General features: G+C 43.9%; 1 protein-coding gene and 1 long non-coding RNA gene across 2 annotated transcripts in view; one reads left to right on the top strand and one right to left on the bottom strand.

Moving 5' to 3' along the window:
* The first annotated feature begins 1940 nt into the window (after positions 1-1940).
* The window catches only part of LOC118426976 (solute carrier family 35 member F4-like), a 32363-nt gene continuing 12088 nt past the window's right edge, over positions 1941-22215 (top strand). Inside the window, exon 1 of the mRNA XM_035836609.1 lies at positions 1941-2312. Within this exon, the coding sequence (XP_035692502.1) occupies positions 2204-2312 (109 nt within the window). The 5' untranslated portion in view covers positions 1941-2203. The remainder of the gene's footprint in view (positions 2313-22215) is intronic.
* Positions 6531-12358, bottom strand: LOC118427994. Its single transcript, XR_004832602.1, has 2 exons — positions 12085-12358; positions 6531-7353 (listed from the first exon to the last, which is right to left on the bottom strand). It is a non-coding gene; the product is annotated as an uncharacterized LOC118427994 (long non-coding RNA).

Here is a 22215-nt window from a genome sequence, read left to right as displayed (position 1 = left end):
ACCAGAGACAGATGAGGTTGAGAAGCACTTTAATTAAGCAGGCCCAATATCGTTTCCGCTGAGTGAGGGCGTCTCAGGGTAAGCCTGTACACTGCACATGGTCTCTGGTGAGAGGAGGCAACGTCAGGAAGTACTCTTGGGAATCAAACAGTTGTTACTATCCCCGGGGAGTGTTAATTTTTTGGGGGGCGTATTCGTCTGTCTGTGCATCTGTCAGTGCACCTGTGGGTCTGTGCCATCTCTGATTGCCTTTATCCCAATTGCAATCATAGCCTGTGATTAAAGCATTAAGTTATTTTATAGTCTATTCCTTTTGTAGGGGGACTGTTAGCTCTTTGAAAGACGTAGTCAACCGTTGCAATATTTCGTAATTCGTTATTGAGCTGCTCTAATTTAGCGTAACGTATAGTTGTGTTTGGTTGGTTGGTTGTTTGGTTGGTTGGTTGGTTGTTTGGTTGGTTGGTTGGTTGGTTGGTTGGTTGGTTGGTTGGTTGGTTGGTTGGTTGGTTGGTTGGTTGGTTGGTTGGTTGGTTGGTTGGTTGGTTGGTTGGTTGGTTGGTTGGTTGGTTGCCAGGTTGGTTGCCAGGTTGGTTGGTTGGTTGGTTGGTTGGTTGGCTGGCTGGCTGGCTGGCCGGCTGGCTGGCTGGCTGGCTGGCTGGCTGGCTGGCTGGTTGGTTGGTTGGTTGGTTGGTTGGTTGGTTGGTTGGTCGGTTCATACACGACCCTTTATTATCTTGAGAATGTTTATGTTACCAGCCTTCTAGTTTGCCCCTAACGGTTTAACTTTGTAGTTATGCAAGTTGTGTGTGTTTCGTCTGTGTTGTTAGTTGATCTAGTTGATAGCTGAACTTTGTTTCAACATGCAGACTATATACATATATTCCCAAAAGACCCATCTCCTTAGGCACGTGGGAATTGTGAGGCCATCTATTGGTCATAAGTAACAGGAAGTTTTCACCTCGTTTATCGAAAGGGGAAGGGATGTTAGTGAAGTATGATATTCAATTGTATTGACTCCTGTGATGGGCTATTGCTCAGGCAGTATCTCGTATTCTGGAACATGGTGAGAGGGTGGGTGGATTCCCAAATTGGCGCCACAGCCTTGCCGATCGATAGACGTCTGTCCAGGATTTACTGACCGTAGGGTTGGATATAAACACTGTCCATGGCTGAAGGCTTTAATGAAAGCTCATAAAGCTTGTGAGCCAAGTTTCTCGCGGTAACAAGGCTCCGGAGAGGCGTCAATTTTAACTCATGCTTCGCAAGTCGTTACAAGGATGAGTTGTAAGTGCTCCAGGTCATTACCTCAATCACACTCTGTGTGTGTGTGTGCGTTTGTATGTTTGTGTGTGTGCGCATATGTGTGTGTGTGTGTGCATGTGTGTGTGTGTGCGCGCGTATGTGTGTGTGTGTGTGCGCGCGCGCGTATTTGTGTGTGTGTGCGTATGCGTATGTGTGTGTTTGTGCGTATGTGTTTGCATGTATGTGTGTACAGTGTGTGTGTGCGTGCGTATGTGTGTGTGCGTGTTTGTGCGTATGTATGTGTGTACAGTGTGTTTGTGTGTGTGCGCGCGCACGCGCGTGTTTTTACATGTTTGTGGTCCTCACTCTATAACCTCTAGATGGATCAATGTGAGTAAGTATTGGAGAAGTTCAAGGTCAATTTTTTGGGCCCCATGTGTGACCATGGTACTGTAGCATAACGTTTTTGTATCACTTGACCATGTTTCGTTCGTCGTTTATCGCTTACTTTTGTTGGATACTATAAAAGGTGACGTCAGACACTAACACAATATCACATTTCACAGCAATTTACACTCTAGATATGCCCTTTTCTGGTAGTATATAAATGCAGACTTTGAAAGTCATATAAGTGCTATAAACATTTTACACGCAGAATAAATAAAGTCATTCCTAATCAGATGGACTTGACGGCGGAGGGATACGCGACAAACGGGGGTGTTGCAGTGCCTTCTTACTTTAGTCACCTCCGGATCTCAGGCGAGATTATTACGCGTAATACGGGGTCGGTATCCGTGATCTGTTAGCTATCTCCTGAACGCCTCAGTTTCCATATCCGTCGGTCTATCCTCAGAGTATTAGGCACCTGCATAGAGATATACACCGCAAAGACTGGGTTGTTGTTATATAGGCATTCCCCTTAGATGTCGTTTAATTGTGATGTCTTGCTCCGAGTCGTGCCATGAGCAGCATACAGCGTTACGTGGTGACGGCGAACAATAACAACAACGGCCACAATTGTAGGAGGGCCTCGCCTGCGCTGCCTACGGCAGGGGGGAAACTGGCGTGTGGTGAGTACGTGCTAAATCGTGTTGTAGTCGGCACTTCAGGGAACGCTTGCTGTAGACACTTCACCATTATTCATCGCGAATGGAGAATATTCAACAAATGGCAGTGTCGGGTATTGCTTGATGTATTATAGTATTAATGGTGATTCATATACTGTTATTATTATTCATAACGCTTGATCAGAACAATGATCCTTGTATATATTAGGTATCACCTTTTAAGCATCATTCAACAATTTTTATCTTATTGCAGTTATCATTAGTTCATATCACATCCTAAATTTCGCTTTATCTGTCAATTCAATGCTGTCAAATTCCACAGCCTTATTTCATTTGTTTGTTTGTTTCACAGCATTACTTTTTACTGGTAAATTTGCCTCTGGGTTTAACACATCAGTTTTGTGTAATTCCATGTTTTTAAAGGTTTTAAACATACACGCTGAGAGATATTGATAGGCTAGCTATTTCAAAATCATTAGAATTTCTTCACCTTTGAATTCTGTTCAATACCTCTTTGTATTCCTTATTTTGGGTATGTATTTCTTATTTTGGGTATGTATTTATGTATGTATATGTTGACGCCGATAAACAAGACAGCATTGATATTCAAGAAAGATTAAAGGTGGATTTCTCTAGATACTAAACCACTGGGTCACATATTACCACTAGGACGCTGAATTTGAATCAATAGAATAAAAAACGAAAGTCAATTGATGACCTACATAACACCGCCGACGGCAAGCTAGATACTCAAGATTCAGGGGATTCGACTTGCTGAATTATTCAAGTGCATACTAATAGAATCATGCCTAGATTTCGTGTAAGCAGATTAAGACCTATTACTTCTACTCTGATTAATCTTACGAGTAAGGGTTAGTGCAGTGATGACTTTGGGATCATCACATAGTGCTTCATTTGTATAAAGCGTTTGAATATTACACCACAGCCGCCATGTTAGTTGGTTAAACCTCAAAGAGTCGGATTTAGCCACATCTTTTCCTTTATAAAGACAACTTTATATGATAAGTACTGTATGCCATGATTATATGACTGTAATTAAAATTGCATATTCGCATATACAAGCAATTTGCGTGTATAACCCTCCAACATGGCGGGATATAGTGACGTCATAGTCACGTGAGTGCAAACATCGAATTCTCACAAGTCGGCACAAGGACGGGTCGACAAGTTTGCCCCTAGCCTGGGGCAAGTCGGCACCAAGACAAGTATTTGAGGAAGAATGGTGATTTTATCAATCCGGTGGCATTATATGTGAAATGAAAATGAGAGATGAAAGTCAGTGACACTTGCTGACATTCTTACTGCGATATTATTTTACCATACATCAAAGGATAAATAGAAACAACTGGTAATGTTGTGTAGAATTGTCTCTATTGGCCAGGGGTCGGCTTGTCCAGGTACCGAGTTGTCCTGATACCCCAAACTCCTATAAAATGTTTCACCAGCAGGGCTTAGCCATAAGCTTAAGGGGTCGATGTGGCTTCATCACACATCCATGCCCCACAGGAGTATCATTGCACCAACCCTAATCAATCCAGGTACTGTATGATCCAATCGCATGTCTTTTGAACCCACGCCAAGTCATTTGAAAGCCAACTGTTTTGTTTTTCGTCTGATTGGCTTTACGTTTAATCTACCATCGATCAAACAGTTGGCGCACCTGCGAAATGGTTCTCAATTTGTGAACTCCCGAAGTCCATGAAACAAAGTGCAACAATGGACTGTATGAAATATACCGAATTATTACAGTTGAAATTGTATTTTGTTTTTCGAGAGTGAAGGAAAACAAAAGGGAACAGAGACTCGGATTTTTTATTTCCTCCTAGATGACCTCACCATCACACAATACAATGCAATCAAAATTTTGAATGGGCTCGTCAAAAGAACGCTCATAACTAATTTGTTTTTTCCGTCTATTGTACGTCCGAAAGTGGACTTTAAATTCCCTCGAGAGCTATGTACAGCAAGGCTGATAATCTTTCTAGTCATCGTCCGGGCATCCTCTTTACTGAGGGAACAATTTCATACCTTAAAATTTTCTCGGGGCGGTTTGCCAGGGATCTCGAGACATGTGATCAGACCATATGATCACGTTCATTTCTCGCGAGATCCCAAGTGAGATTTGACCTGAAGAAAATTAGCCGAATATTGACCAGAACGTGATTCAAACTGATGATTTCGCCATATTTCCTATTAAGATAAATGTGGACTGGAGTGAGTAAAGACCTTCCATTCTTCTACTCTGAAAATATCGAGTTCCAAGTTTCCTTCATGTATCGAGGGAAATCAGCACGCTAAAGATCAATGCTGAAAACCCATCATGAAAATGTGATCGTTATTCAGGACCGCCATCTTGTCCAAATTCTGTGATTTACGTTCGAAATTATCAATTGATATATCAGGCTGTATCATACTACCATTTACTACAAGAAGACCGAATGACATTGCAGATAAAGGGTGTTAAGCACATCAATAAACAATGTAACTTTTAGGTCGATGTCAAGTTACTAAACTTCGGTTTCACACTTGCATATATACTCAAATGTACATATGTAAGTTCATCTGTGACGGTAATCGACACTGTGTTACAATTTGAAATTAGTACACAAAATGACGCACTTACCAACAAGTGTGTGTGTGTGTGTGTGTGCGCGCGCGTGTGTGTGTGTGTGTGTGTGTGTGTGTGTGTGTGTGCGTGCACCTGGACTCTTATTCCAGGAATGTCGGTAAGACATGCAAATAGGGGACCGGATGTTTGTCCCAATGGATAGGATGATGACCACATTATATCGGCAGGGGTTTTATATGTATACACGTTTTGGCACTTACCCGTTCAAGATTATGACAAGAAGATCGAAGTAGAGTAGAGTCATTTCTACCAAGTTTCTACAGTCAAACTTACAGAATACATGAAGACAGAATTCTAAAACGCCAATTGGAGTCGGATACTCCGCAAAACTGATTCCTTTGTAGGACATTGGACCATTGTTTTAAGTATTGCCCATTCACAAGTTTACACAAGCAATTTAGTCCAGGTTCAGGTCCGGAGCAGGACCTAATCCTCTCGACGTGAACCGTACCTATACCTAAATTTTCTGTACCAGTACCCGCCCCTATCTGCAAACTTTAAGATACGTGCTGCCCTGTTATTGCAGTCACGCTTGGTACGGACAGACGGGATGACGGAAAGGCCATCGCACCAGAAAATTGGGCAGCTCTCCTTACTGCCCGGAACGTCACCGCTTTATCAAACAAGCCCAGGCACGGCCTTCAGGTTCTCCATCATCCAGAGGTGTAAGATGTTTCAGAAGTTAGAGCTGTCCGGGGGCCTGGGTTTCTTGGAAAATGTCTTTTATACAGCCCTTGTTTCTAGCAAAATGTGTTTTATACAAACACGATCCAAATTTAAAGGGGAAAATCCAATTTGTTCCCTTTTTTCGTCTCGAATTTTCAAACCTCAAGATACCCAAATGTTGAAAGTGAAGCTGCTGAGTATGCTATAAAAAGCGCCATCAGCGCGGCTAAAAGCCGCCGATGGTCATCAGCGCGGCTAAAATCCGCCGGTCACAGGTCGGTTAAAAGCCGCCGGTGCCTTTAGCGCGGCTAAAAGCCGCCCGACACAGCGCGGTTAAAACCGCCGGTGCCTTCAGCGCGGTTAAAAGCCGCTGGTGCCTTCAGCGCGGCTAAAAGCCGCCGGTGCCTTCAGCGCGGTTAAAAGCCGCCGGTGCCTTCAGCGCGGTTAAAACCGCCGGTCACAGCGCGGCTAAAAGCCGCCGGTGCCTTCAGCGCGGTTAAAAGCCGCTGGTGCCTTCAGCGCGGCTAAAAGCCGCCGGTGCCTTCAGCGCGGTTAAAAGCCGCCGGTGCCTTCAGCGCGGTTAAAAGCCGCCGGTGCCTTCAGCGCGGTTAAAAGCCGCCGGTGCCTTCAGCGCGGTTAAAAGCTACCATTGCCTTCAGCGCGGCTAAAAGCCGCCGGTGCCTTCAGCGCGCCGTCGGTCGCAGCTAGCGCGGCTAAAAGCCGCCAGCTGCAGCGCGGTTAAAAGCCGCCGTATCACAGCGCAGCGCGGCCAACAGCCTTATAACGTCGTCGCGGCTAAAAGCCTCGTGCCACCAGAACGGCTAAACGTTAATAACGGCCCTGTTCCTAGGAGCGATTCTCTATAAAAGAATGAGATGATTCAATAACGTGTTCTCACAAAATTCAGCGGTCCTATCAAAGTTTTTAGTTTTGTATTCAACTGATATGCTACAATGAATGTCAACATTGACAGTATTGCTATTACACTACATTAATAGCATCATGAAAAGCGTCACACTACACTGAAGAAGTCAATGTTGTACTTTCTTGGACACTGGACACGCGTATGTAGAAAGTTATATTTCCCGCAAGGAGATTTAGACATCCAAATAGAAATGCAATTTTGGAAAACCTTCCTCCTGAGAACCGGATGTAGGTCTTTCCTAATTGTGTTACCCCACATTTTGACAACACAGGTGTACTTGAAAAAAGACATAGGAATATCATTATTACCACACACCATAGTCTTGTTTCAGTCTGTTACGTCAAGCAACCGAATTATTTTATGCTCCAATCACCAATCCAGGCAAGACATTTCGTAGTGGAATAAGTACATCATTAAATCCCATGGCCTGTTTCATGGCGTTCCAGGCCCTCTCTATCTCTGCTACTAGCCTCTACCAGGCTCCGCGGATCGGTGACCTAATTGTAGAAAGTGGACAAATAGAGTCTATAGTACATTAGGGGAGTCAGCCGGCCAGTGGAGTACGTGTCTTATCTTGTGACAGATGTACAGCGACGATCTCCTCATACTTGGCAGTGTATTCTTCGAGAGGCTTGTTCTCAATCGACTCCCTCACATACACCCCGTCGTTGTTTGGCACGGAGTTTCAGGCGCTGTTTGTCCTGGTAGGTGGTGATGACCTTCACAAACTAGGGTACCATCTCTTGACCATCGTTGGACCCTGCCGGGACGACCGCGAAGTCGTCTGTCTTGTACAAGGGGTCCTGTAAACAAAGTGTTAAAGGGCTATTAGGAAGGTGGAATGGCATTTGTGTCATATGTTGGGCGACAGTGAAGAATAAAACATGTCTACAAAATAGATAGGAAATTCATGTGATTGAAAAAAAATGTTGGATGTATTTGGTCTCTTCAGGTTGAGTCACTGAGTAGTGGCTGGAATTTTTTACTTCTTGGCTCCCCATTAAAATCTCGGCCACTTCAAATCCCTGCTACCCAACCTCTGCTTGGAGAATATGTACCACCTACTTTTTCGTAGTAGCGTGTCTGTTGTGTGAAAGTTGTGGTTGGTAACATTAACTAACAAGCGTTTTAGGAATTGCCGACAAGACGGGAGGGGGTCTTGAGTGAGTCACTTGATAGGTTGGAGAAACAGCTACTCTACTATACTAATACATCCCCGAATGGTTGGTGCCTTTTTCCTGACGCTTTTCCTAAAACGTTTTAAAGCTGAGTTTACATTTTAGCACCTGATCTACGCAGGTATAAAGCGTTAGTATGCTAAAGCTCACTACATTTACATGTAGGGTCACAAGGCTTGCCTAATATAAATTAAAAACATGTCGATCATGTCGGATCTAATAACATGATAGTAGCGTTACCTGCATCACTGTCAATCAACCAATTTCCAAGCAGGGAGCTCCAAGTACAGCACATAAGACGATGGGAAAACATGACAAGTTGCCTACCCCAGTGGGTACTGACGGTGTTTTTTTTTTTTCGTTCATCGTTTGTTGCTATTGGCAACGACCTATGACATGCCACCGACCGGTCTAAGGCATATTAAGGCATATTAGAATTTAAGCGTATTGTAATCTTAACTTTTTGTGGGCTGACAAGGCTTTTCTAAAAGGCTTCAAATGTCTACCGGCATCTTGAAATCGCACAGAAACCATTAACAGCTGATTATCACCTAATTAATTGATTGTCTGGGATCAACATCCTGATGGCCGGTCCAGTGCCCGTAGTGTGCGGTACTGTAAACCTAATCTCAAAGCAGATCCTACTATGGCATAAGATAGTACCAAACTGGCCAAGGAGCGTAGTCAGCCAAAATGTATCCATTTGCCCGGCAACAAAGCACACTCCTGAGCCGGCTTTACTCCTCTGGCAGCTTTTGATACTATCTTACGCTACCGTAGTATCTACTTGGAGATTACTGTAAACGCTTCAAATGTATCTGTGGTAGCTTATAAATCCAAGTACTCCCATACAGACACGCTTCTAAATGTAATATGCCACTTTCTCGATAACGATAGTCGGGATAACATTTACGAAGCAGTTAAGTGACTATCACACACATAAGGAGATTTGTTTGAAGACCATCCCATCTTGAGTGACGTTGAAATTAGGTCAAAGTAAAATAGCAGCGCCGAACCTGCTTATAAATATGACTGACATCGGCCACAATTTCTTGCTAATGGTGGAGTCTCAGCTAACGGAAGCAGTTGAGTGACTATCGATCAGATATGAAGGAAGGTACACAGAAAGTTTGAAGAGTAGAGACTCTTGGGATACAGAGATTTTGGCACATTTCAAGAGTAGAGTTCAAGGTTCAAGGAACACTCTGCTATCTAGTAAGACTACTTTATACATGGACAGAATACGACAAAATGACCTTCTGTCATATATGGTTTTATTCATTTATATGGCGATGGAATTCTGGAACTGGAGTGTTTGTTTGTGTGTGTGGAGACAGGACCCGTATAGCCTGATATTGTGTTCAGAAACGTCGGGTGCTTTACCACAACAGCCTGTCAGGGAACACGTGAAACACGTGCTTATCATTTCCAAAGTTAACGGTATGTTTCAAACGAAAATATTTAATGTAGGGGTTAGTTTAGCCCTTGGATAATGACTTTTCCTCCCATGTATCTGCTTGGACATTCCGAAAGCACATGCGAGTACTTCCGGTGAGTGTGACACCGGCCCCCCACTCCCGAAATATCGCTCATAAGGAGGTTACCATCTCCAAGGAGTGAAATCACTGACGACTTCTTACCTCCTTCACAGCCTTTCTACGCCTTTGGCCTTTATTGTTGAGGGGAGGGGGCGCTATCTCCAATGAGTGAAATCACTGGCGACGTCTTACCTCCTTCACAGCTTTTCTACGCCTTTGCCCTCTATTGTTATATTTAAAGGGGAGGGAGCCTTGATTTGCTATATATCTTGTCTTAGGCCATGTTGCTTTGATTATATGGATGACATCCGCGCTCGCACCAATTTTCGGCCATTTCCAAAAAAAAAAAAAGTTTTCGACCACACAATAAATTGTGCAAAACAGCTGTAAAATGAGCACAAATATTCCGTAGATTGAAAAAAAGTATCAGTAAACAGACAACTAATGCCATAGAATGCCAAAATGAATCTAAAGTCAAAGAATAAGATGTGAAAGGACAGAAAGAAAAAAAATCTATTGTTGGTTGGGGGAGGTACCAGTACAGAGAATTCAGGTCCAGAGGATCATTTCCAGGTCCGGACCTGAACCTGGACCTGATTGTCTGTGGAAACATGAGAACTGGCAATACTCGATACAATGGTAATTGGTCAATTTTGCTTCAAAGGAATCTGTTTGGTGGATTATTGGACTCCCACTGCATTTTAAAATCCCATCTCCATGTAATAAAGGCTAACTGTCTCTGTACCTTTGACATAGAAACTTGGTACAATTGACTATAAACTCTACTTGACTTCGCTCTTGTTGTCTTCTTGGCCCCCCGGTAAGACCAAAATGGCTGCCGACATAGCGTGTCCATTTTGTAATTGGCGAAACCTGTTCCTCTGTTGTTTTTTTTTTCAGGTCTGTTTTTTCAGATTGGTCCAAGAAGAAAAAAAAAATGTCTTGCACCCGTATGATGTACTGGTCCCTACACCTAATTGCTGGTATACCATACTATGTGTGTTTAGGCCTATGTTCAACCTTCCTGGCCACTTTGATTTCATACTGAAGGCAACTTTTTTGGTGGGGCCAAACTTTTTTTTTTATTCGCTCGCTCGCATCAGTTTTGGAGTTCCCAGAGGATGTCATCCATATAATCAAATCAACATGGCCTTAGTAGAGTCTTATGTCGGGTAGGTATTACTAGTATGTCAAAAGATCGTGTTACCTCCCCAAGAAACACGCGCAAAGAAGCCGTGAAGAAGGCTGATTTGCCCCTGTGACCCGGCCTCCATGTCCTGCTGGGATGGAGACATGCACCACTGCATTTGTCCCGGATTTGAGGAAAAGGTCGCTTGTCTCCAAGCAGAGGTTCGGTAGCGGGGATAGTGACAGAGATCATTATTTGCATGTTCATGCCCATGTGGACTAAATACAGTGATTCGACATTATTACATGGAATACGTCGTGTGTCTACATTGACAGTGGCCTGGATTTTCATCGGCCAGTGGGGGGTCCAAGCAAGTTAAAATTCTGGCCAATACTGATCCCCGCTACCCAACCTCTGCTTGGAGAATAGTTGCTTGTAGTTGTAAGACGTTTATCGCTCGCGCTCAGGTTTGTGTTGTTTAGCAGCACAGGAAATGAAATATACACTAAATTGAAATCATAGTTAAAACAAACTTCTCCTTGGTGTCCATTAAGTTATTCACCTACACAAAAGAAGATAGTCCACTGGGGGTGACGGTCCAGTCCTAATCAGATGTTTCTACTTGGAATTAGGGATAATGTGTCTGCCTAACTGCACCGCGGAGGTCGGAATGTTTCTACTCCAAGGTCGCTCCCGAAATTCGAATCCCTACGAAGGATCTAGCCTGGAAACCATACCCCAACCTTAAATATCTTTCGTGTTGGAACGATAGATACCTGAGATCAGGCTGGGGTTTGGTAACCAGGCTACGCCGGATCCGGCCAGCCAAGCTCCCAAAACCAAGCACCCAACCGATTCGGCCAAAAGCATGACAGGCGTTAGGCAAAGTCGGTTGGCGGTGCTTGAACCCTACTCTCCAAGCAGAGGTTAGGCTGTGGCTGTTTTTTAACGTTTTTTAGTCGTTTTTATCGGGCTTTCTATTTTGTATCTTATTTTGCTGTGTCAAAGTCGTGTCAAAGCCTAGGCAAAATAAAATACAAAATAGAAAGCCCGAAAAAACACAGCCGCAGCCTAACCTCTGCTTGAACTTGAAAGTTGAAGAGTACTTGAATCCCACTGTTACAATTCTCTGGGTCAACGATGGCGGTCCGAGTGCAAGCCATAACACATACCATAGATCGTTATCTACACCAGTCTTGGGAAACAAGAGACTGATCACGCCATTAAACATGTAACGACCAAACCATATGTCCGACCCTGCATCCACTTCAGAACCCGGCATATTCTAGTTTCTTGTTTTTGTTTCCTGGTCTTGAGTTTTTCAAGCGTCTATCGTCTAATAAACATGGGATGAATGCCATAATATAATGTATCTTAAGAAACTTGGTTTGACAACTTTCGGTGGCGTTACTCCGAGAACGGGAATTTGTACATGGATTCCAAAAAGGCTCTCGTTGTTAATCTGTGGACCGAAAAAAAATTATACTGGGCGGTCACAGAGAAATGTCACCAGGCCTCTCCGGTCTTGATACAATTCACCGCGTAGAGATATCTGTTACTCTCGCCAGTCATCTGAAAATCTGATGTATGGGATATGTTTTCCTAATACCCAAACCTACATGTATAGCAACGTGGGTAATTTTCCTTGTGACATATGAATGTTCAAAACAAACAAGCATGTAAACCTACCTTACGGTTCTGGAAATTCTTGAAAAGCCACTGACAGGTTGGACACCCAGTGCCCAAACTTCAGCGCGTTTCCTGGTCATTATCCGACTCTGAGGAGTTAAAATAGTCCAAACACAGTTGACACAGTTGTGGCGGCATCTCGGGAACACGACCCGTCTCTAGTGCTCACTGTGAGTCTCTACGGGGCTCAGCCCTTCTTTCACAAGATAAGGCCACAGCAAGTAAATTTTATGGATGACATCCACGCGCTCATTTTCGCCTGATTTCAGAAAAGTTTTGTTTTTCTTCTTTGGAGACGGTCAATATGGCAAAAAAAAATTAACAAAATGAGCACGTATGTTGTGTCGTTTTGTAGTCTAATGATTCTACTTAAGTAGTAGTGACAATTGCGACGTACCCATGCCACGGCTGTAGTTGTAGAAGTTAAACAAGTTTGATAGTCGACTCGTAAAAGTGGCACCAATTAATACGAAGCTATGAGTGTAGTTGTCAGTCTACCACACTAGTGTCACTTTTACTACAACAGTTCAATCCCGTCTTGTATACAGAAATGAATGCCTTGTTGGCTGTGATACCATGTTTTGTCCATTTAGTTCTTGTTACAACGTTTATGGTGTCTATTTTGTAATGTCGCCCCATCACACAATTTTTCCCTATAGCCCTATCTGACTTTTCTGCTCGATGTCATCCATACAATTTACTTGCTGTGGCCCAATCTACCATGTTACACAAGGGTGCGGAACAGAATCTGTCCTGGTGGGGAAGAACGACCCTTGTCAGGCCGTATCTGTTTCTAATTAGCACATTCACCCGTTCTGGTCAGCGCACTTAGCTCACGTCTTCAACTTTAATCTTATGCTGTCTACAGACTTTTCCTTCACATAGACTTGTGCCATTCGTCAACTTGTTTTTGGATGGTACATCAGCGTCATCGGATATATGTTCCAAATCCGCGGACAGTGTAGAGAATCCAGTCGTCGCGCGCGGTCGGAAGTTTCGCTGGACACGATAATCGCGTGGAAACCCGCGTGCATCATGGATGTCTCGAACATAGGGCGGTCACCGGATGTCTCCACATGGAACGCTACTGGCTCTCTTATCAAAGGTTAGTAGGGTTATAGTCATGGTGTATTAATGTCGATATTGTTTATGAGTTACTAGGAGTGTTTAATTATTATGTTTTTGTAACCTGGAATTATTAGCCTGGTATCCAGCCGTAATATAGTTCCCGAGTCTCGAACAGGAACCCCAAAAGGCATGAAAAACACACACACAAACACACAAACGCCGAAACCTAATTCGTACCTTGTGGATTTGATATACAGGGAACAAGGATATAATATTTACCCCTCACCACACCAGTTTCCCCAAATGTATATATTAAACTACATATTACTATCTTATGGCACCATAGGATCTGCTTGGAAATTAACCAGCCGACCATAAGCGGCTTGTCCTTCTACGGCCCCGAAGCCGGGGAGCTGGCTTGTAACAGTCTGGAAGTCGTGAAACTCGTATACTGTTTGTTGATCTTTATTGGTGCCTATGTTTGTTTACTGGCATGGTAGAAGCCGATCTCCCATGTAATTTTAAAACCCCCAGCTGACCCTGTTTACACCCCGACAGGCGGGATATATATGTCCACACTCGGAGTCTCCCCACCAGAAAACACAATCTTCTACACAAAACTCTACTTGGACAGTTATCACTGAACCCCAGGCGGTTCCGTAACTCAAGGCGTAACCTAGGACACCCAGGGCGGCTGTTGTAGAATTTCCTTTGTGACATGTCGGTCAATAGAAAACAGGAGTTTGTCAGTGTTGGCCCTGAAAACAATCTGGCTTCCAGGATATCTATCATAAAGCTTTGCAGTATACTGGATGCTGGGTTACTATATTTGCTGGGCCCAGTGAAGTAGCTTCCCTATACTCTCCAAGCAGAGGTTGAGTCGCGTAGATATAGTAGTCGGAAAAAAATACTACTATATCCACGCGACTCAACTTCTGCTTGGAGAGTAGCTTTCCTAGTAAATGAATGGATACGAAATAGCATATTAGCCTGGCGGGGTAGAATCTTTCAGTGGGCGAGCTCACCCAGCCAACTGTAATCTCCAAGTACAAGGATGTATGTATGTGTAGGAGTGTCTAGCCTGGGAGGGAAATATCATTCAACACACCGTGTACGTGGTTTCCTCTGAGCCTCTCCCACCACATCTGCTCGGCCAGTATGTAACATATGTAAGGACTCGGATCTCTCGGAGTTGTTTTAATTTGTCTGCTTTCTCCCTCTCCAAAGCGTTGTCAACCCTTTAATTAAAAATGGAGCTGAGTCTTGTAAAAACAGATGATAAACTTTGCCAATGGGGCATCCTTACATCAGCAAATCAGTCCAAGCAGATGTAAGCATTCTGGCCCATAATTAATCTGGTGTATTACTTGCAGCCAGTAGGTTCGCAAAGTGTGAGTAATGAGGCTGATACGTGCTCGAGGCGCCTCCTCTTAATCTTCAAACAGAGGTTAGGGCTCCGGCTGTTCCGGCTCAAACTTTCTATTTTTTATTGTATCTTGTACTGTCAAAACTCTACTGTCAAAACCTAAGTTAGGATTTGACAATGCGAGATACAATACAAAATAGAAAGCCCGATAAAAACGACTAAAAAACGTTTAAAAAAACAGCTGGAGCCTATTAACCTCTGCTTTGAGAGTATCTCCTCGAACACGGGACCCCCGTTTTACGTCACTTCCGAAAGATGATTTCGTGGAGTTCTTGATCCCGCTACAGCATATCCTCTTTGTGCTTTAAATACTTTCGCCGTTCGCAAAATCTAGCTCAAAATCAATTTCGTACTCTTGTATCTTAACGATTCGTCTTCTTCTACATCAGAAGCCAAAAACAAAACAAGATTAAAAAACAACGTAACGTGACTTAAACACCAATAAGTTATAATTTGACGGATTCTTACATCTGCTTAGACTCAGTTAGAGTCAATGCAAGGCCGAGCATGTGGGATGGTCGGTAACGTTGTGATCAGCCTCCTGTATTCCTGTCTCAAGCTGGTGAAGATTACGATCTACATATGGTATGTGTTTCGGCTTGCATTCCCACCGACATCAATGATCCGTCGAAACGGTTGGTGTTGATAGGTTAGGTATTCTCCGAGCAGAGGTTCGGCGTGTTTTTGACGTGCCTTTAGGCGTGTCAGTGAACATGAAGAAAACTTTACAAAACATAAAGCAATTAGCTAACGTAATTAGCTATAACATGTAACAAAATAGTAGACAGTAGTGTCTCAGGGGACATACTGTGATATTATTCATTTTATAAATATCTTTTGCATAGGATCGTGTGGCATAATCGACAGCATGTTTATTTAGTTTAGGACCTAAAGGCCCGGGTTTTATCCTACCGTACCATTATTCACCCGAACGGTAGTCCACTTCTTGTGTTCAGCTTACAGAAGGGTATGTCACCCCGTGAGGGGCGGTATAACCCCGTCGTCGACAGATAATGATGACAATTTTGCAAACCGTAAATCAGCCGAGCAGATGTTGTCGGCCATCGGGGAAAACTGAAGGAATGCGAACAAAAAACGCGGCATATAATAACTAGATAAGAAAGTCACACGTTTCCTCCAACAACATCTACATGGAGAGTAGCTGCTTTCGTCTGCAGCAAAATTCACCTTGTCACACGAGTTACATGTAAGTCATTGTTTTTCAATAGAGCCAATGTACCCCGGAGGCCATCCGGGATCGGGCAGCTAGGACCTACCCTTCAGCGATAACTCCTTCGGGCTTAAACTCCCCCGGAGTGCTAATGTGAGATTGTCGGGCTGACTGCCTTGGCTCCCCGAACAAAACTTGCTAACAAACCTCGCTAGCTACCCGGTCCTGTCTGGCTCCCAGGGTAGAGCCAATGTATCACTCTCAATCTCCAAGTAGAGATTGTTGCGAAAAAAATGTGACTTTCTTATCGTATACCGCTTTCCCCACTGTCCCACTGTCCTTGTTCCCACTCTCTTTGACAACCGTAGTTGAGTAACAACAAAAGGTTTGGAGGGCGAGCGGTAATGTGACCCTATCCTCAAACCCGGGGCAAATGCAGTGATGCATGTCTACATCTCAGCGGGAGCGGGGGGCCGGTGTCACAGGAACTAATCGCCAGTGCTTTCGTTATGTCCAAGCAGATAATGGAGGGGGGAGTCATTATCCAAGGGCAAACGGTGTCCAACTATATAAAACCCTATAAACCTTTCGGTTGAAACGTACATTGAGCTTTGGAAATGATAAGCACGTGTTTCAGGTGTTCCTGTTGTGGTAAAACACCGCAAGTTTCTGAACACAATATCTGAGCCTATACAGGCCCTGTCTCCACACACACACACACAGGCAAACACTCCAGTTCCAGAATGCCATTGCCATATAAAACCATATATAACAGAAAATCTTTTTAAACAAAAACGGAAACAGAACTGATAGATTAAAATAACTTACAATAAATAAACTGCATTTTCCCAACTCAATTTGCTAACATCTTTTTGCTGCCGTGCAAGGTGCATACCTATTGCATGTACTATCGCGGGTACATTCCAAGAGCATGATTCCTTAGAGAATAGATAGTTATTCTTGAAACAAGTTTGTGTTGTCAAATTTACAATGAGTTGAAGGCTGCACGCAGGACGAGAATTGCAGCGATCGAATCTTGAATATATCCCTGATGATCCTTCCACTTGTGCACAGGGGAGGTGGGGTGGGATACTGACAGGAGGAACAGGTACCGGTTGTTCCTGTTATCAATATGATACTTTGACATTTCATGATTACTTTAAGTAGACGAAATTTGAGCGCACAAAGCCTCAGCAAAACTGCCAGCCAACGCGTTTCTTTATTATATGTGGGTCATTCTGTAGTAATCCGTCCATGTATAAAATAGTCTCTCTAGATAGCATAGTGTTCCTTAAAAAGTGCCCAAAACTCTGTATCCTATGAGTCTCGACTCTCAGAATGTTAGTCATACAAAAGGTTCGGTGCTACCATGATTTTACTTTGACCTACTTTCAACGTCTGTATCCCAAGATGGGATAGTCTTCAAACTTTTTGTATCTCCTATGTGTGTGATGTACAACGTTTTGTATGATTGTCCTTGCATAGCCGACGTCCGTCACACTTTCTCGTAAACAATAGTCGGGATAAGAAGAAGAAAAGACAGATGAGGTAAATTAGCCAAAAGTAGGTTTAATTTGTATCCCGAAAAATATCATCTATACAACCAAGGAGCTTTTGATACAACAGACCAATTTGAAGGGTTTACAGTGCCCCACACAACGGGGACAGGACCGGCCATCTGGATGTTAATCCACACATACTTTACAATCAATTTAATTAGGTGATAATCTGCTGTTAATGGCCGTTACACACGCCGAGACGTGTGTCCCTTTCTGTGTGAATTCAAGACGCTAATGGACATTTAAAGACTTTATAAAAAGCCTTGTCGTCCCGCGAAAAGTTAAGATTACATACAATACGCTTTAGTTAGACGGATACGCCACAGACCGGTCGGTGACATGGTATCGGCCGAAAGTGTAGCGACCTTTAGCATACTAACCCATTATAACTGCGTGCATCAGGAGGTGCTAAATTGTAAAATCAGCTTTAAACCTAAGTATAACTTGAAATGTCAAGAAAAAGACACCGACCATTCGGGGACGTATTAGTATAGTAGAGTGGCTGTTTCTCCAACCTATCAATCAACACCTCCTTCCGACCCTGTCGGCAATTCCTAAAACGCTTGTTACCAACCACAACAGACACGCTACCACAAAAAATAGGCGGTACATATTCTCAAAGCAGAGGTTGGTTAGCTGGGATTTATAATGGCCGAGATTTCCTGCCACTACTAATCACTAGGACCCAACCTTTCCTAAGAGAATAGTGGTTCATATCTGTTACACGCTGATTGATCACCTGAAGAGACCAAATACATCCAACATTTTTTTTTCAATCACATGAATTTCCTATCTATTTTGTAGAGATGTTCTATTCTTGACTGTCGCCCAACACATGACACAAATGCCATTCCATCTTCCTAATAGCCCTTTAACACTTTGTTTACAGGACCCCTTGTACAAGACAGACGACTTCGCGGTCGTCCCGGCAGGGTCCAACGATGGTCAAGAGATGGTACCCTAGTTTGTGAAGGTCATCACCACCTACCAGGACAAACAGCGCCTGAAACTCCGTGCCAAACAACGACGGGGTGTATGTGAGGGAGTCGATTGAGAACAAGCCTCTCGAAGAATACACTGCCAAGTATGAGGAGATCGTCGCTGTACATCTGTCACAAGATAAGACACGTACTCCACTGGCCGGCTGACTCCCCTAGTGTACTATAGACTCTATTTGTCCACTTTCTACAATTAGGTCACCGATCCGCGGAGCCTGGTAGAGGCTAGTAGCAGAGATAGAGAGGGCCTGGAACGCCATGAAACAGGCCATGGGATTTAATGATGTACTTATTCCACTACGAAATGTCTTGCCTGGATTGGTGATTGGAGCATAAAATAATTCGGTTGCTTGACGTAACAGACTGAAACAAGACTATGGTGTGTGGTAATAATGATATTCCTATGTCTTTTTTCAAGTACACCTGTGTTGTCAAAATGTGGGGTAACACAATTAGGAAAGACCTACATCCGGTTCTCAGGAGGAAGGTTTTCCAAAATTGCATTTCTATTTGGATGTCTAAATCTCCTTGCGGGAAATATAACTTTCTACATACGCGTGTCCAGTGTCCAAGAAAGTACAACATTGACTTCTTCAGTGTAGTGTGACGCTTTTCATGATGCTATTAATGTCGTAATTAATAGCAATACTGTCAATGTTGACATTCATTGTAGCATATCAGTTGAATACAAAACTAAAAACTTTGATAGGACCGCTGAATTTTGTGAGAACACGTTATTGAATCATCTCATTCTTTTATAGAGAATCGCTCCTAGGAACAGGGCCGTTATTAACGTTTAGCCGTTCTGGTGGCACGAGGCTTTTAGCCGCGACGACGTTATAAGGCTGTTGGCCGCGCTGCGCTGTGATACGGCGGCTTTTAACCGCGCTGCAGCTGGCGGCTTTTAGCCGCGCTGCAGCTGGCGTCTTTTAGCCGCGCTAGCTGCGACCGACGGCGCGCTGAAGGCAGCGGCGGCCTTTAGCCGCGCTGAAGGCACCGGTAGCTTTTAACCGCGCTGAAGGCACCGGCGGCTTTTAACCGCGCTGAAGGCACCGGCGGCTTTTAGCCGCGCTGAAGGCACCGGCGGCTTTTAACCGCGCTGAAGGCACCGGCGGCTTTTATTTAATTAACCGCGCTGAAGGCACCGGCGGCTTTTAGCCGCGCTGAAGGCACCGGTGGCTTTTAACCGCGCTATGTCGGGCGGATTTTAGCCGCACTGAAGGCACCGGCGGCTTTTAACCGACCTGTGACCGGCGGATTTTAGCCGCGCTGATGACCATCGGCGGCTTTTAGCCACGCTGATGGCACTTTATAATAGCATACTCAGCAGCTTCACTTTCAACATTTGGGTACCTTGAGGTTTGAAAATTCGAGACGAAAAAAGGGAACAAATTGGATTTTCCCCTTTAAATTTGGATCGTGTTTACAGTACATTAGTCTCGGTCTGGGTTCTCTAGTTTTCTAGGAAAATGAGTATACTAGTCTTGGCCTGGGTACACGATCTGTAGTTTTCTAGCAAAATGTCTTTTATGCAGTCTTTTCATAGGTTTTCTAGTTTTCTAGGAAAATGTCTTTTATGAAGTCTTTCCATGGGTTTTCTAGAAAAAAGTATTTTGTGCAGTCTTTCCATGTGGTTTTTCTAGGTTTTAGGTAAATGTCTTTTATGTACAGTTTGATTCCCCCAAAGCATGCAAAAGAACCACAAGATCAGAAAATTCATACATCGTAGCACCCCGAACACGTAATAATCGTTTAACCTTTGAGCGAGGTTTTCTTCCCTAAGCCCGCGGATCTAGTTACTGTGCAACGCGTGCTGAGAATATCAACGTACCTTGGAGACCAATTTCAATTTTGCGGATTGGATTACTGCTTGTGTACGTGGAGCCCTCCGTACCCATTTATCGCTAAGTACATTGTTGTTCTGCACCTGTCACGGCTTTAAAGTAGAGCCATGGGATGAAGGGTGACTAGATTTACTCCGACACACCGGGGAACGTCTCATACTGTCAGGAAAAACACACACACAACGAAATCTGTTCATTACCTCCATGGATGACTGTCATCATGGACCACTGCATATTACCGTAGCCAAGAAGGTCGTTTGTGCGTCTATGTGTGTCTGTGGACAGCATAACTTGAGAAGATGGATCTTTATGATACTTAGTATGGGGGTAGAGGTCAGGGAAAACGCCTGACAGCTCTCTTCCGCAGAACTCGTTTTAGCCAATTTTAGGAAGTGCTATGGCCTTGATTCTGAGTGGTAGATAGCTCTTTGGGCAAGAGTGGTCGCAGTGGCGTAACCCCCCCCCCCAGCAACTTTATAGACCTGAAGCGACAAAATATCCAGAGGTTCTTGAGCTATTCCGACTAAAAAAAACTGGAAGCACAAACAGACACAAACTAACACACACACGCACACACACACACACACACACAAGAATATCTATCTTTTTTATGGAGATAATAAAACATTAACTTAAAGCTGTCATGATCCTAATGTAACTATAAAGTAGTGCCCATGATCATTAGTTGCTATGCACAGATGACGTTAATACTTACGAAAGATAGTCCCCTATCAAGGATAACCAATGAAATCGAAAGGTCAGGATATTCAGCTATACGGAAGCCGCTAGTATTTCTAATCAGCAGGTTGGACCTGTGGGAAACTGCTGTCAGTTGTAAAAGTCGTCCTCTGGAAGGGTTATACCCCCTTCACATTATGTACGATCTTCGGACGTTCTTCGCGATCGCAGGAAGGTCGGCTGATTTTAAGATCTTAAGATGGTCTTGCGTATTTTTCGCCTCAAAACTGTCCCCCTCACATATACGCGAGGCTCGTGAGATCGACGGTGAATAAATCTATGATAATAAACCTCCCATGACCTCTTGCACGCGTACAAGTTTACACAAAACGTTCCTCAAAAAAGGCAAGAGATCAATAAATGTTGCTTATTTTGTTGTCGGAATCTTTTTAACCAATGAATGGATGCGCGGGCATAATAGAAATGACGCAAGAAAAGAAAGTGTGTCACAAAGCCAGCCTACATACTGCCACAGGGGCCACAATGTTAGAATTACCCTCACATTCCCAGAAACTCAATATTTGTAAACAAACGGAAGTCGGGCGAACGTCGCCCGAACGTTGCCCAACTGACGGGCGTTCGCCATCCGATTTGCGCTCGATGATTAATAACTATGTCTTTGCTCGCCTATCGGTCTTCAATCGTTGGATTGACGCAAGACTATTGACCGATACCCTTGCAAGGTACACACGATTTGTACGCACAATCTGCGACTCGGTAACGAGCTGTGCGATTTTGGAGATTTCCTTCGACTAGTCGCATATGTTAAGAACATGTTTCGCTGCACCGCGACCGTCGTAAGACTCCTGAAAACTGCCGGCGATCCGTAAAAATCGCAAGATGATCGTGAGAACACCGTACGTCTTACTCACGAAAATGTCATTCAGAGTTCGTAAACTAGTCTTCCGATCGAATCGCGCCTATTGTGAAGGGGGTATTATGAATATGCGATTGAGGTAGTGCCGGAGTGTCCTCTAGGTGTCCGTGTCCTATATAATACGTGCTACATGCTAATTGCATGACCAAACTAGGGGGCCCAAACATGCATACACGACTAATTCCTCACATTACAAGCTCTCTGCCACCAAATAATCAAGACCATAGCACATCCAGGTCGAAAGATGCAAAAAGTGAAATTTCTGCTGCAGTACCAATGTCACATACCGGGGGGCCCAAAATTGACAACGACCTTCGTCTTCCCAACACCTACCCCCATGCCAAATAACAATCCATAGAGATGCTCTTGAGTTATGCTGACTACAATATTCAGAAACACAAACACCAGCGGGTGCCTAAGCATTTGCACGATGATTATGAAATTCGTACG

The sequence above is a fragment of the Branchiostoma floridae genome, chromosome 12 (assembly GCF_000003815.2).
Source record: "Branchiostoma floridae strain S238N-H82 chromosome 12, Bfl_VNyyK, whole genome shotgun sequence".
Taxonomy (NCBI): domain Eukaryota; kingdom Metazoa; phylum Chordata; class Leptocardii; order Amphioxiformes; family Branchiostomatidae; genus Branchiostoma; species Branchiostoma floridae.
The sequence above is the reverse complement of the archived record's forward strand: the minus strand, read 5'-3'. Positions and strand labels throughout refer to the sequence as shown.